The following is a 16,316-nucleotide window of genomic DNA, read 5'->3' as shown; positions in this document are numbered from 1 at the left end:
TACACCTCTATCATGTGTATGGTTTCATGGCAATAAAGCTGAAGTATGATACTGTGGATCTTTTAATAGGAATGTCTTTGAAAGCAAACAGATTCAGATTGATCTGTCAGATGTGCATCAAAAGAAACAGGGAAATGTGTTGTTTGCATTTACAAAATGAAACAATTTAACCTGATAAATTAGCACAATACTGTGCTATTGAGTATTGCATTGTACTGGATAATGAGAAACTGGTATTGTGTTCAGTTCCGGTTGCCTTATTATAGGGAGGATATGAAAGCTTTAGCAAGGGTGCTGAGGAGATTTACCAGGATGCTGCCGGGTTTAGAGAGCGTGTCTGAGTGAGTGATCCAGGGCTTTTCTCTTTGGATTGAAAGGGGATGAGAGGTGACTTGACAGGGGTGTGCAAGATGATAAGAGGCATCGATTTAGTGGACAGTCAGAGACATTCTACTCCAGGGTAGTAATGGCTGATATGAAGGGCATAATTTTAAGGTGATAGAAGGAGAATATAGGGGGACGTATCAGATGTAGATTTTCTGGGGTACGGGGAACACGCTGTCAAGGGTAGTGGTTGAGGCAGATAGATAAGGGACATTTAAGAGACTCTCGGATAGGCATGTGGACATAAGAAAAATGGTCAATGTGGGAAAGAACAGTTAGATTGATCCTGGAGCAGATATAAATGTCAGTACAACATAGTGGGCCAAAGGGCCTGTACTGTGCTGTTATATTATACTTTCTATATCGGTTATTCTTCTCCATAGATTCTGCCTGACGTGATCTAGACACTAGGTGTTCTGCAGGTGAGGAAGATCCAGAGCACCATACACAAAATGCTGGGGGAAACAAATTAGCAGCTGTGGAGAGAAATAAACAAGTGACGTATCAGGCCGAGTCTCTTCATTGGGAATGCGGCATCTGCAGAATCTCATGTCCTCTGTTAATAATGAACACTCAAGAATAAGTTTCATATTTTTATTAGCATTGGAGTGCTCCTGTCACAAATGCAAAAAAAGGGTTAATTTTCTACTTGACATATGTCCATTCAAATATTGACTTTCTGGTTTATTACCGAACTTTCCATGTTATGCTACAATTTACATTATATTAAATCAATTGCTTCATTTGATAATGTACTTTAGTAATTTCCTAGAGGACACTTTAATAGTACTAATGCAGTACAGTGCAAATAGACGCAAGGATGGCATTCAAACATAGAAGCACATTGTAAATTCTATTCACGCAAAGCCCACCAAGTCCTGAAAGCTTCACTGCATCCATGAGCATAATCAAAATTTACTGATAGTAAAACAATTTTTTGATGCACATATTCTTAAAAAAATGAATTTACAATCCCTTCCCCTCTATGACACTGGATTTCTGTAGTTTTTCACAAGCTGCAGTGAAGTACCCAGGTCTCCGAGGGTTAAATTACAAATTACACAGATTGACAAAACGCTGCAGTATCTTGGAGCAGGAAAATAACAGAGCCAGCATCCTTCCCCGTGGGCACATCCTATGCAGCAAACCTTGACACCATTTTAAACAGACTCAGCAATAAACTTTCACCTTGTCATTGGTTCACAAGGATCAACGTAGAAATTGCTTGCTAATGGTGAGCTGTATTTGAATGATTTGCATGCTCAATGTACAACTGAAAACTTAATATTTGACAAAGGGTGATATGTTTGAGGTGAGATACTTAACTGTCAAAGAATATAAGATAGCATTGACTCTATATTGATCTGAAGATCCCTGCAGGGATTAGTATCTATGGCTAAATACATGCATTCAATCACATTCTGTACATTTCATTCAATTAATGATACAAGAATCCTTAAAGAATCATTCGGAAACATCGGTGTCATTGTTAGGTCTTTTACTCCAGCTCAAAATAACTAATATGGTTTCAAAGACATTAAAAGAACAAATCTAAATTAGAATTAATTGCATATGTTCCAGTCGTTGCTTAGGAAAATAAGCTCTCACTTATCCATATGCAATGCTCAAACAGGTTAAGAAAGCTAATATGTATACTTCACAGAAACTGACAGAGCTAAGGAATTACGGCACTTACTGAAACCACAGAGCTTCTATGATCACCTGCTGTACAAATAATAAATTCAACCCAATTCTTTGTAGCTTACACCCCATTATATTCCTTAATATAATTTATAACTTTCTCTGTCCAAGTCTCAAAGCAACTGTTAATTTAAATCTTTTTGAACAGATTCATACATATGGCTTTCTGTTCTTTAGATAACTGAAGTGAGTCATTGGTTAGTTAGAAACCTTGGGTTGTTTGATTAATAAAGTGGGTAACAGCTCTATTCACTAACTTAAAGGCAATTATATTGTGTTTTCTATGTTGCTATAGAAATATGATATATTAGAAATGCTGTAACACAAATATATAACTCATCATTTTTTTTTCTGCCCTGCAGTTTTGTTTTCAGATAGCTATCCTGAGTTCTTCAACAAATTTACCTTAGCATTAACAGATATGTATCTTTGTAAAGTCACGTAATACTTCCCAGGCAGACCTTAAGCAAAGCATTTTCAACATCTCACTGAAAGAAGTTTAGAGTATATGATATTTTGCAACTAAAAAAACACATGCACTGCCTAACAACGGCATAGTAGGAAAGCATATTGATCACAAACAGTAGCGTAAATAGAAACTGCATCAAGAACATAATTGAATTGCAGACTGAAGCTCCGGGACCTTTAGAGCATGCAAATTAGCTCACTATACACATGATTAAAATAACAAAGGATAGACCAAAAATCACTCCGTTATGAACTTTTAAACCTAACCTAGAGTTCCTAACCTGAGGCCTATGGACCCCTCAGGTAAAGGTAGGGTCCATGGCATAAAAAAGGCTAGAAATCACCATTTTAAACACACAAGCATTCTCAATTCCGACTCCTGTCCAAGACAAATTTCATCCAACTTAAAAAGCCTTTCCACATCCTAGAAACAATGTCCCTAGATCAAATCTTATCCTTTCTGGGAAAAAAAAACTTAACACTTACCAAAGCCAGATATCAAAACTTAGTATGCATTTTTAAATATACTTTCATGTATATAGCACCTTTAATAATAGAAGGCAGTTCACAGGAGTGTTATTAAAAAAAAAGTGATACTAACATTAGGGCAGGTAATCAAAAGCTTATCTGAAGAGGTAGGCAAATTGTCATATAGAGGGGTGGAAAGGTTTAGGGAATTGATATTAAAGCTTAGGATTCTGGCAGCTCAAGGCACAACCATGTATTATAAATGAATTAATTCTACAACAACCTTGACAAAGCAAAGCCACAGGAGGCAATTCTTCATTTCTCATTCACCACAAACATGGCACTTTAGTATTACCTATATTTTCAACATTAGACAGCAGGTGCTTTTTGTCCCTATAACTTCTCTGATTATAAATCTGGTAATAAACATAACTATTTTTTTCAACAGAAAGGACATTTATCACTTACTGACTTTCTGAATCACACCTTCCTTGAGTTTTCAATGGGCCACATTTCTTTAAGGTCATTCCTCCTGTCCCAGAATGAGGCAGCTGTCTAATTAGCACAGTTAGATTTCAATCCTATGCTAATTGGGAGGCTCAGATGCAATTTTCAGGTACCACAGGGTGGTGAGTGAGTGACACATACTCTTCTCATTGGGGGTAGAGCCAGCTAAATGGCATTTCCTAAAGGGGTTAGAGAACTCATATTCTTTCTAAATTAACAGCCCTCATGATATTGTGCAATAAAAGTCTGACAATCAAAAGAACAGTCTAGTTTCTACCAGCAGAGAGAATCAACCCCAATTAATAAACTCTTTGTGATGTCAAGGACAGCTGTGAATATAATCACCACAAAATCTTTGAATGTAATTAACTTTGGAAGGCTGAATTGAAGGTCAAGTTAGGAGAGGGGCAGGGAGGTGGGATTAAAATTTGTTTCCATCAGTCCAGCGCAGGGGCCTTTTGCGAAGCAATAGGAGGGATGATGTGTGGTTGGTGAGACTGAGGTTTGAACACATGGGTCTGTACTCCACTTTGGCACTTGTTGGTAAGCATGGGAATGAGTGATGTGATTTCTGTAAGGTTCTTTAGATGGTGGAATATGTGATCATGTGTGCCACAGATATTCATTGTAATGGTTGAAGCAATTTTTATCTGGAACACCTAGGTTGCAGGATATTCAGGCACCTGAGACAGGGACAGTTAAATGTGTAGGGCCTTGATGAGCTTTTTAGTTAAAACAAGTGTGGGAGGCAGGATCTGATTCCCACTGTGGCTCCTGCTATACTCCATTACAGCAGGCAGCAGTAACACGCCTTTCTGATAGGTGCGAGCCACCATTGGCACAAAAGAAGAAGAAGGGGAAGGTAGAACACAGGATTCTTAGCAGTGTGGAAGAAAAGAGAGATAGGGGTCCATGTCTGTAGATCCCTCAATGTTGCCATGTCCATTTATAGGGTGGTTAAGAAAGGCATAGGATGTGTTGGCCTTCATTATTTGGGGAACTGAGTCCAAGAGCTGTGAGGTAATGTTGCAGCTCTATAAAACCCTGCTTAGACCACACTTGGAATATTGTGTTCAGTTCTGGTTACCTCATCATAGGAAGGGCATGGAGAAACTTTAGAGATGGTGCCGAGATTAACGAGTATGCAGCCTAGATTAGAGAGTATGTTTTATGAGGAGAGGTTGAGCGAGTTAGGGCTTCTTCTCTTTGGAGAGAGGTGAGATGATACAGGTGTACAAGATGATAGGCATTGATTGAATGGACAGCCAGAGACTTTTTCCAGGGCAGAAATGACCAAGGCTAATATGAGGGGGCATAATTTTAAACTGTTTGGGGGGGGAGAAGTATGGGGGTGGGGGAATGTCAGAGCTGATAGTGGTGAGTGTGTGGCATACCCTGCCAGGAATGGTGGTAAAGGCAGATACATAAGAGGGATAAGAGATTCTTTGATAGGCACATGGATGATAAGAAAATGGAGGGCTTCCTAGGAGGGAAGGGTTAGATTTTAGAGTAGGTTATAATATTGGAACAAAATTGTGGGCTCAACAGCCTGTTCTATGTTTTCAACCTAAAAAATGAAACAAGTTAAAACCAAAAACAGAAAAAATAATCAGATACAAACAGGAAAACAGAAGAGCTCATCATATTTCATATACAGAAGCATTAGATACATTAGAAACATTTAAGAAACTCTTAGATAGGCACATGGATAGAAAAATGGAGGGAAGGGTGGATTGACCTTAGAGAAGGTTAAAAGGTCAGCTCAACATTGAGGACTGACGGGCCTGTACTGTGCCGATGTATTCCATGTTCTATGAACCAAATTATGTGAGTCCTTGTCAAAGTTTTAGATTTGAGTTTGGACGTTGAATAAGGCTGTCAATTGGAAGGACAGCAATTGTTCTATTTCCTCAAGAAATCAATTAAGTTCTTATGAAATATTATACTTAACCACACCAACTTCTCATTTTCATTCATGGCTGCTTGCTCTCTCTCGACCTAGATTTCCTGGTAAGCAGACCACATGGTCTCCATGAAGAATTTCATTCCTACTAGAAACTGCTTTTCCATCAGAATGTAACCTCAACTGATGCCATGTCCAGTATTTTATTACTGAAGTTAACATCAAGAATGTGGCGTCACAGCAAAACAGCACAAAGAGTAATAGATAGAGTCAAGGAAACAAGCCCCTTGGCATGGACCATCAGCTGCTGTCACCAGGGAAGAGGTACAGGGGCCTTAGGTCCCACACAACCACATTCAGCAACAGTTATTATCCTTTAAGCATCAGGCTCCTGAACCAGAGTATTATACTTCACTCACCTCAACACTGAACTGATTTCACAGCCTACAGATTCACTTTTAAGGTCTCTACAACTGATCCTCAATGATTATTACTTAATCATTTATTAATATAATATTTTTGTATTTGCACAATTTGTCTTTTTCACATTGATAGCCTGTCTTTGTTATGTGCAGTTGTTCATTGATTCCATTGTATTTCTTTCTATTTACTGTATGCCCACAAGTAATAATAATTTCAGGGTAGTATATGATGACATAAATGTACTTTGCCAAATTTATTTTGAACTTTAAACAATCTATTTACACTAAACCTCCATTGATCCCATAACATGCATTCTCCAATTTGCAGAGGTCAATTACTCTGCCGACCCATGTCTTCAGAAAATGGGAGAAAACAACAGCACTCAGAGGAAATCCACACTGTGAGTGGAGGAAGAGCAAACTGAGACACTTGGTACTTAAGGTCAGGTTTGAACCCCGGTCTCCGGCACTGCTAACTGCTCCACTCTGAAGTTGTGAGGCGATAACATTGCCCACCATGTTTGGGAAGATCTAAAATATAATGTTCTCACGAGACCAATGTCCAAGTATGAAAATATTCAAAACTACCCAGTTATAATTTCTATAACTGTAAGGTTTGTTTGATGTGATTTATCATAAGCACATGAGATATGGAAACAGAATTAGGCCATTTGGCCCTTCGAGTCTGCTCCACCATTTCATAATGGCTGATCCATTTTCCCTCTCAGCCCCAGTCTCCTGCCTTCTCCCCATATCCCTTCATGCCCTGACTAATCAAGAATCTATCAACCTCTGCCTAAAATATACATAAAGACTTGGCCTCCACAGCTGCCTGTGGCAAAGAATTCCATAAATTCACCACTCTCTGGCTAAAGAAATCCCTCGTCAGCTCCATTCTAAAAGAACGCCCCTCTAATCTGAGGCTGTGTCTTCTGGTCCACCACACAGAGGATTTATGGTCTTGTGCCTTATTTTTAAGCTCTAAATAATGTGCTTATTTTGTTTATAAACAATTTTTCAACTTGCATGCATTATTTCCTGCTCTGAAATTGTGGTTGCAATGCATTTGTAATCACTGACCTTTGTGGGAATTAACAATGAACCCATGGCTTTGCCAGCAAGTACAGCCACCAGGTGTTTGGAAGTGAACTAAATTTTTAAAAATAATCTCACAATAGTTTTAATTCCTAAATGCAAGAAACTATAACTAAGAGCAATTCTACCTTTTATAAATATATTATTGAACGAATATGAAAATTTGTTTAAAATAAGATCTATGTAATTTCTTCAGCTACAGAACGAGAAAATGATAGCATTCTATCAATGATTTTTATTACAGGAGTTCCTCAATAAATGATAACAAACCTCACAAAAAGGTCTGTCACCTCAAGGAAAGGGTTTTCTTTTGTTTGATATAAAATCTACTGACACACTGAAACTGACAGAATTTGTCCTTTATTTGATGTGTTTATCTTTGCTGGAAGAATATGTGCATAGCCAGACCTGGAAAGGATGGTTAACTGTACTCGAATACTGTTTCGTGATGTCACACACTCACTGACACCCACACAGTATGCCTCTTCAAAGACAGCTTGTCCTCTGTTTAAAGAAACACAGGTGACCTTCAGTGGAATGATATGAAGGCAGCAAAAAAACTGCTGTGTTTCTCCGACAATTCATCATTCAGCGCGATAATTTGCCCGGGGCGTCAGGGGAATTTGCACCATGCATTAAAGTTTAACAATAAAAATTTTGCTAGTAAATTCATTAACTGCAACATGAAACAGTTCTAGCTATCAATGGTTTTGTCAAAGCACACAACATCAATGACAGCCTGATCAAAGGGTTAAATTTTGGACAAGCTGTTAGTTTCTTGTGGAGAAAATAGTGTTGCATCATCTCTGTCCATGTTCTTGAATCACTAGAAATGCACCAAATTTTAATGAGCATACAAAGCAAGATGAATCCTGAAAATTTTCACAAAAACATTAAAATATTGCCTGAGAAATGCTCATTTTGAATGATATTACAATACTTAATGTCCAGCTATGGCATGCCCACTCAATCCCAAATATTCAATCCTTTAGGCACAGTCAGAACAGTGTTTAGGGTAGCTTTTGCTAAATGCTACTTAAACATAAAGCATATTGGTGCTAAATCTTGGTACAACTTCCTATAAAATTATATTATTTTTAATATTTAATGATTGTATGATACATTACAACAAAGAAAAAATGTTTTAGTTTGCATGAAAATGGCATTGTACAGTAAGAAAAAAATCTTTTTTTATCACAGTTTTGGTAACATGAGTTCATATTATTGAAAGTACATCTTTCACATGTGCAGAAGTAAAATAATACTCATCTCCGACTAAGCTTTAACATGAAGTATCAGTTGCTTCTGAAGCAGTAGACACCATATAACTGGTGCTTTTTATCGGGGAAGCCAACAAAACGCACTGCTGCCTCAGTTTCACTGCATCGACGCCTGGGTCTAGAGATCGGGTAGCGGACACTGCCATCCGCCAGCCAACCTGCATCACAGCGGTCGTAACCGAGCAACTTCCAGGCAGCGTACATTTGGCCAACTTTAGCGATCTTTGATCCATCCCTGATGCAGGCTTGCACAGCTTCGCCGTAGGTGAGCTTTCGACGGTAAATCAGATAGTAGAATCGACCTAAGAGCAATACAAAGTTGATAAATTAGTTAGAATAATTCATTACTTAAGAGGTAGATATGGAATGGAAACACCAATGCCCTTGAATGGAAAATCTTATGAAAAGTAGAGGATATGGCCCAGTTCATCACAGGTAAAGACATCCCCACCGCTGAGCATATCTACATGAAACACTGTCATAGGAAAGCAGCATCCATCATCAAGGACCCCCACCACCTTGGACATGCTCTCTTCTCACTGCTGCACCAGGAAGAAGGTACAGGAGTCTTAGGGCTCATGCCACCAGGTTCAGGAACAATTACTACCCCTCAATCATCAGGCCCTTGAACCTAAGGACTCACTTTCAAGGGCTCTTCATCTCATATTCTCGATATTTATTGTTTATTTATTTATTTACCGTTATTATTTCTTTCTTTTTGTAATTGCAGAAGTTGTCTTCTGCACACTGGTTGAAGGCCTTAGTTGGGCAGTCTTTCATTGATTCTGTTATGGTTACTATTCCACAGGTTTTTTTGAGTATACCCACCAGAAAATGAATCTCAGGGTTGTATATTACTTTGAGAGTACATTTACTTTCAAGTGTTCATAAAATCATTAACCAGAGTGCTTTGTGCACCTTGTGTGTTGCTCTGATTTTCAGCATAGAAACATAGAAACACAGAAAATAGGTACAGGAGTAGGCCATTCGGCCCTTCGAGCCTGCACCGCCATTCAGTATGATCATAGCTGATCATCCAACTCAGAACCCTGTACCTGCATTCTCTCCATACCCCCTGATCCCTTTAGCCACAAGGGCCATATCTAACTCCCTCTTAAATATAGCCAATGAACTGGCCTCAACTGTTTCCTGTGGCAGAGAATTCCACAGATTCACCACTCTCTGTGTGAAGAAGTTTTTCCTCATCTCGGTCCTAAAAGGCTTCCCCTTTATCCTCAAACTGTGACCCCTCGTTCTGGACTTCCCCAACATCGGGAACAATCTTCCTGCATCTAGACTGTCTAATCCCTTCAGGATTTTATACGTTTCAATAAGATCCCCCCTTAATCTTCTAAATTCCAACGAGTATTAGCCTAGCTGATCCAATCTTTCATCATATGAAAGTCCTGCCATCCCAGGAATCAATTTGGTGAACCTTCTTTGTACTCTCTCTATGGCAAGAATGTCTTTCCTGAGATTATGGGACCAAAACTGCACACAATACTCCAGGTGTGGTCTCACCAAGGCCTTGTACAACTGCAGTAGTACCTCCCTGCTCCTGTACTCGAATCCTCTTGCTTCTGCATCTGCAGAATCTCTTGAGTTTACATTTCATCTGGCTCTTGAGTTTGGATGTTCAGATATTATTTGCCATTTTCCTGCAGCTGGATCTCCACACCGCATTAAGTGTCATTGCTATTTCTTCCTTCCTGTTAGCTCTCTAGGTTTGCAGCAGCAATGATAGGACATTAAGTTAGATATGAGGAAATACAAGGAAATCTTGCAGAATGCTGGCAGCTTTTGTTAGCTTAGGAGAGATTATACAATGATTTGCATGTATTTGGTTCTGAAGGTTGTTGTAACCAGGGATGGTAATGGGGATAAGCTCCCACTACCTATTATATGCTCCCAATGAGATGCGCCTCAAATTGCCTCTGATAACCAAGTCCAGTTTCTCGTCTTTACGTGCGGCTTAGCTACTAAGCTTGGTGGAACCGTTTCTACTGATAGGAGAAGGGGCAAAGGTGGATTACTGGTACCTTAAAACCAGTTGCTTTGGGCAGATGATGCTTGTCGGCTATGGTTGGCAACTCATCTAGGAGAAGGAAAACTCTGATCTCAAACCTCTGCCACATTGTGGCGATACACACTCACGGGGAAGGCTTCGCGAGTAAACCCTGAGGGAAAAACCTGGAGCTGGAGTCCCTCAGGCAGTCCTACGTTGAGTTTAATGCTGACTGGCAGATGCGTGGAGAGTGGGGGACCTGCAACAGGGCAACAGCCTGCTCTCCACATCGTACTGCCCTGGCTTGTGTATCATGTAGGCAGCCGGGATGCAACATCCATGGTCGACCCTGACCATTGGAGGCCTCAGCAGGTGTTTAACATTATGAAGATATGAGGGGTGATTGATGTTAGTGGCCTAAGGTAGAAGGAGATGAGTTATACAACTCTCGTTACATGCACGTGCAGTTCAACTCTTTGAGTGAAAATGCAGAAAATTTGAAGTTAATAACTCATCTCCTTCTACCTTAGGCCACGAACTTATCAATCGCCCCTGCTGTGGACCACTTTCTGGAGGTCCAAGACGTCGACTTCTACAAAGAAAGGATCCGTATGCTCCACAACCGCTGGACCAAGTGTGTAAACGTAGGAAAAATAAATGTGCTAGGTTTTCTAAAATTGACTCCTTCTATCTTAGGCCACAAACTTATCAATCACCCCTCGTACATGACAAAGAACAGTGGCAGTAGAAACAATCTATTCTACATATTTTATCCTGACAGAAATGTTATTATAAGGCTGAAAACTGAACATAGAGCTTTACAATTTGTAAATGCTGACATTCCCCTTAATTAAGATTAGGGGTCTGCTGTTGGTTGGTGAAAGTACCTAGCGGCCCTACGGTTTTCATGTGAAAGAGAGATGCTATGGCATTTTAAGGCTCCACCTTAATTACGTAATTTTAAGTAATATACAGCTCCATCTCTTCTATTGCCAGGATATACTTTGGTGCCTGCTAAATGCCCCCAGTGAACCTAACTATGACTTGGGGGCTGGGGAGGAGTGAGCTGTAAGGTAATGTTGCTGCTCTACAAAACCCTTGTTACACCACACTTGGAATATTATCTTAAGTTGTGATCACATCATTATAGGAAGGATGTGGGATCTTTAGAGTGGGTGCAGAGGAGATTTACCAGGATGCTGCCTGGATTAGAGAGCGTGTCTTATGAGGATAAATTGAGTGCGCTTGGGCTTTTCTCTATGGAGCAAAGGAGGATGAGAGGAGACTTGATGAAAGTGTACAAGATGATGTTATCCCCATAAGGATAATTTAAGGATAACTCACACGTTAGGAAGTATGAAGAACTTAAAGGTATTGGTAATAATCTTGAATGTCACAATGAAGATGAAGTTCTGGAGGAGGCAGTCATTGAAAGCATTATATGAAGGCATTCCAGTATCTGCACTAGGTGTCAATGCTGATTTTGTTCACTGACAATCAATCAAAAGAAATGGCAGTGTACACCAGATGAATTCCTTCCTTGATAACTCTTAGGCACTGATACATAGTTTTATAGCATTGTAGTAGTATTGGTAGCATTCTAATTTGTTCTGCATTTCATTTAAATACACAATTTGTTACCAGTGAAACCATAGTTTGTCTTTTTTATACGTTTTTAACTATTTCCATGAAAATTTGGCTAATAGGGGCAGTTGCTTAATTGGGCCAAAGTACAGTGGTCCCGATGTGTCCCAATTAAACAGAACCCATTGTGCCTTGATACAGTGAAGCTGTAAGTTAGGAGCAATCCTTTGTACATTGTTTTATGGGGTTATGTTAAATACCTTTTCGCAATGATCGGGCAGTTGGTCGAGACGGATGCTACCGCACCTTCCAAGGGAAAGATGAAATGAAGGGAACTAGAGAGCCTTGGAAATGAACAAAGGATTAATTTTGGTATTAGCCCAGCAGGGAGCTGGCACAGGCACAATGGGTTCCTTCTCCCTGCATTTTTTTAATTGTCTTATATTTCAGACATTTATTTCAGGCCCATGTCTTCCTTTGAGTACAGCTAAGTTGAGTAATCTATGGAGAAGTAATTTTGACGATCTTGCCAGACTTATGCATGTCATGAAGTCTGCAATTGAACAGACTGTTTTTATATCTATTCATTCACAGAAAAGTTAACATTCAAACTAATTAAATGGACAATAGTTATCTATTGAATAGCGATGGTATAACACTTTGCTTTTGCTTCTCATCAATAACAGACATTATGGCACAACAGAATCCTATTAGTCACTGGCTGCGTAACTTGTAACTGTCGCCAAACCAAGCAAGCACAATTATTTCAAATTGCAATCCCAGGATCTTTGAGGAAATAGATTTTGCCAAATTCAAATGACTTCCACAAACCAGCTGAGAAGTCCACATCACACAGGATGAAAGGCCCAAATTCATCGATCCCTCAAAGTCGCTACTCAAGTTGACAGTGTAGTTACTAAGTCGTATTGTGTGTAAGCCTTCATTAGTTGGGGGACTGAGTTCAAGAGCAGCGGAGTAATGTTGCAGCTCCATAAAACCCTGGTCAGATTTGCTGGATGCGAGCAGGGGCGGACAGAGGGGATCTAGTCCTCAGTTGTAGCGAGGACTAGGCCTGAAGCCACTGTGTTGACTGTTTGCAGCTGCTCAGAGTGAGGGGACGAAGCCTCTACACTTCACCGGGGGTGGTGTGGTGCGGAGTCCAGAGAGGAGTCGGAGCTGCCCTCCCAGGGTTTCATTCAGCAGAAGACGAGCTCGGTTGTGGCCATTTGCAGATTTTTTTCCTTTTTTTGGTGGCACTCAGTGGTCTCGGGCCTCAGGCTGTGGGGTTGCGTGCTGTTCAGCCGCCGAAGAAGAGGTGTCCGAGCCATTGCGCTCTACTGGGGGTGGCGTAACGTAATCGTGGCAACTGAGGATTTAAAAATGGACTGAGGGGTCTGGCCTAGGTATATATATATTTGTGTTTTTACTAATCTATATGTGGTTGTGTATGCAAGGACTGGGCCTCAAAGCCCCAATTCACCTGACAGATGTGGTGGAAGCCAGATGACAGATGATATCATTTGGTTGGGGGGTCTGGACTACATATATACACATATTTGACAATGCTGTACTTTTTACTGATATTCTATATGGTTTTTTTGATCAGGATGCATGAATCCACGATGTCAAAATGGTGGGCATTGGGACTTATTATAGGATGGTAATCTTCTGTGTGCTCACTGTCTATGAATGTTGGTAATGTGCCTTTGCACCTTGACCCTGTGGAAACACTGTCTTGTTTGGCTGCATTCGTGAGTGTTCATGTACGGTTGAATGACAATTAAGCGTGAATTGAATTGAAAAGAATCCTTAGGGACACGTGATCACCCTGAGATTTGAGGAGGAGAAGCTGAAGTCAGATGTATCAGTAATATAGTGGAGTAAAGGGAATTACAGAGGCATGAGAAAGGAGTTGGCCAGAATTGACTGGGAAAGAACACTGGCAGGGATGATGGCAGAGTAGCAATGGCTGGAATTTCTGGAAGCAATTCAAAAAGGCACAGGACATATACATCACAAAGAGGAAGAAGTATTTTAAAGGCAAGATGATGCAACCATGGCTAACAAGAAAAGTCGCAGCCACCATAAAAGCCAAAGAGAGGGCATATAATAGAGCAAAAATTAATGGGAAGTAGAAGGCAACTAGAAAAATCATTGTCATGTGTGACACCAAGCAGAGTTACCGGATGGATGATGCTAATGAGAGAGATAACAGAAGACAATGGAGAAACATTCAAAATGCTAATGAGAGAGAAGGGAGAGATTAACGATAAAGAAACACAATTCAGATATTGACAGACCGGTTGCTTTGAACCTGAACTGTTTGAAGTTTGATGGACAGGTGATACCCCAGCAGGGGGTTAGAAGGAGCAGGTTTGCTAAGGCACGCAACACACCACGAGACCCTGGAAAGAGCAGTGTGCCCCCACAAGTGGTGGGATTTTGGAGGTCCGGTTCACGAGAACCGATCAGAAGCTCACAGGGTGTAAAGGTATGATCGGTGGGAACCTGGGGTGTGTGTCCGCCCTTGCCTGGGTGCTGGGTTCACCGTGGAAGAACGATCGTATCCGGAATGGAGGGGTCACAGTCGGTGACCACAGCGGGATTAGAAGACATCAAAAGGTCTGCCCGAAACCAACTGCGAAGGCATCAAAAGGTCTGCCTGAAACCAAATTGCATCTCTCTCTCCAATGGTACGTCAACAGCGATTACTGCAAACCGCACTAAACTGAACTGAACTCTGCTTCACTTAAGACTGATCATTTTACCCCTAGACTGCGATAGAGCTTGGTTGATTCCTAATACCCTAGTTCTGTATATAGGTGTGTATTATCGTTGCTAATCTGTTACATTTATATCCTTACGATAAGTGTACTGTATTACTTATTTCTTTAATAAAACTTTATTAGTTCCTAGTAATCACAGACTCCAACGAGTGTTCCATTTCTGCTGGTTTGGCAACCCAGTTATGGGGTACGTAACATCATTAAGAAGGTAAAGATGGAATACTAAGTAAGCTAGCCAATATATTATAGAGGATACCAACAGTTTCTTCAGATATATAAAGTGTGAAAGAAGGGTAAGAGTGGACATCACACCACCAGAAAACAATGCTGGGGAAGTAGTCATGGGGGCCAAGGAAATGGCAGATGAACTAATAAAGTATTTTGCATCAGTCTTCACTGTAGAAGACAGCAGTACGGTGGAAGTTCCAGGTGTTAGGGGTCATGAAGTGAGTGAAGTTACCAATACTAGGGAGGAGGTTCTTGGGAAGTTAAAATGTTTGCGGGTAGGTAAGTTTCCTGGAACAGATGGTGAACACCCCAGGGTTCTGAAAGAGGTGGCTGAAGAGATTGTGAATGCATTAGTAATGATCTTTCAAGTATCACTAGATTCTGGAATGGTTCTGGAAAACTGGAACATTGCAAATGTCACTCCACTCTTCAAGGGAGAGAGGCAGAAGAAAGGCAATTATAGACAGTAGTCTGATGCCAGCGGTTGGGAAGATGTTTGTGTCAATTGCTAAGGAGGTAGTTTTGGGTACTTGGAGGCACATGATAAAATAGACAGGGGTCGGCAACCTTTTTGCCTCTGTGGGCCAGATCGCGTACTAATGAGCGGACGGTGGGCCAGATAAGTGCCATAAAAAACTTGAAATATGGGAATTATCCATTTAAATACACCTAGTTATGCTTTGCCTCAAATTAATGAATAACGCATGCTAGAAAATCATTTGTGCTTAACGTTGCCGACCCCTGAAATAGACCATCATCAACATGGTTTCCTCAAGGAAAAATCTTGCCTGACAAATCCATTAGAATTCCTTGGAGAAACAAAAAGCAGGATAGACAAAGGAGAATTGGTTGTGTACTTGGAATTCCAGAAGTCCTTTGACAAGGTCCCATACATGAAGCTACATAACAAGCTATTACCCCCATGGTATTACAGGAAGGATTCTAGCATGGATAAAGCACTAGCTGTTTGGCAGGAGGTAAAGAGTGGGAATAAAGGGAGCCTTTTCTGTTTGAATGCTGGTGACTAGTGGAGTTCCACAGGGGTCTATGTTGGGACCAATTTTTTTTTACATTATATGCCAATGATTTGGATGATGAAATTGATGGTTTTGTTGCCACATTTGCAGATTATATAAAGATAGGTGAAGGGGCAGGTACTTTTGACGAAGAAGAGAGGCTACAGATGGACTTAGATGAGGAGGATGGACAAAGAAATAGCAGATGGAATACAGTGTCAGGAAGTGTATGGTCATGCACTTTGGTAGAAGAAATAAAAAGGTTGATTATTTTCTAAATGGAGAGAAAACACAAAAATCTAAGGTGCAAAGGGACTTGGGAGTGCTTGTGCAGGATACCCTAAAAGTTAATTTGCAGGTTGAGTTTGTGGTGAGGAAGCCAGATGTGATGTTAACATTCATTTCAAGAGGACAAGAATATAAAAGCAAAGATGTAATATTGAGACTTTATAAAGCACTGGGGAGGCCT

The 16,316-nt window shown here is 40.4% G+C and overlaps 1 protein-coding gene across 8 annotated transcripts in view; it reads right to left on the bottom strand.

The window, feature by feature from the left end:
- Nucleotides 1-980: 980 nt before the first annotated feature.
- Nucleotides 981-16,316, bottom strand: part of LOC134357220 (hyaluronan and proteoglycan link protein 1-like) — a 135,526-nt gene continuing 120,190 nt past the window's right edge. For all 8 annotated transcript variants that reach the window (XM_063068514.1, XM_063068517.1, XM_063068518.1 and 5 more), the window contains one exon: nt 981-8,530. In XM_063068514.1, coding sequence (XP_062924584.1) covers nt 8,244-8,530 — 287 coding nt within the window. In that variant the 3' untranslated portion in view covers nt 981-8,243. The remainder of the gene's footprint in view (nt 8,531-16,316) is intronic.

Source organism: Mobula hypostoma, chromosome 16 (genome assembly GCF_963921235.1).
Source record: "Mobula hypostoma chromosome 16, sMobHyp1.1, whole genome shotgun sequence".
Taxonomy (NCBI): Eukaryota; Metazoa; Chordata; class Chondrichthyes; order Myliobatiformes; family Myliobatidae; genus Mobula; species Mobula hypostoma.
Note: the sequence above shows the minus strand (reverse complement) of the source record. Positions and strands in the feature narration are given on the sequence as shown.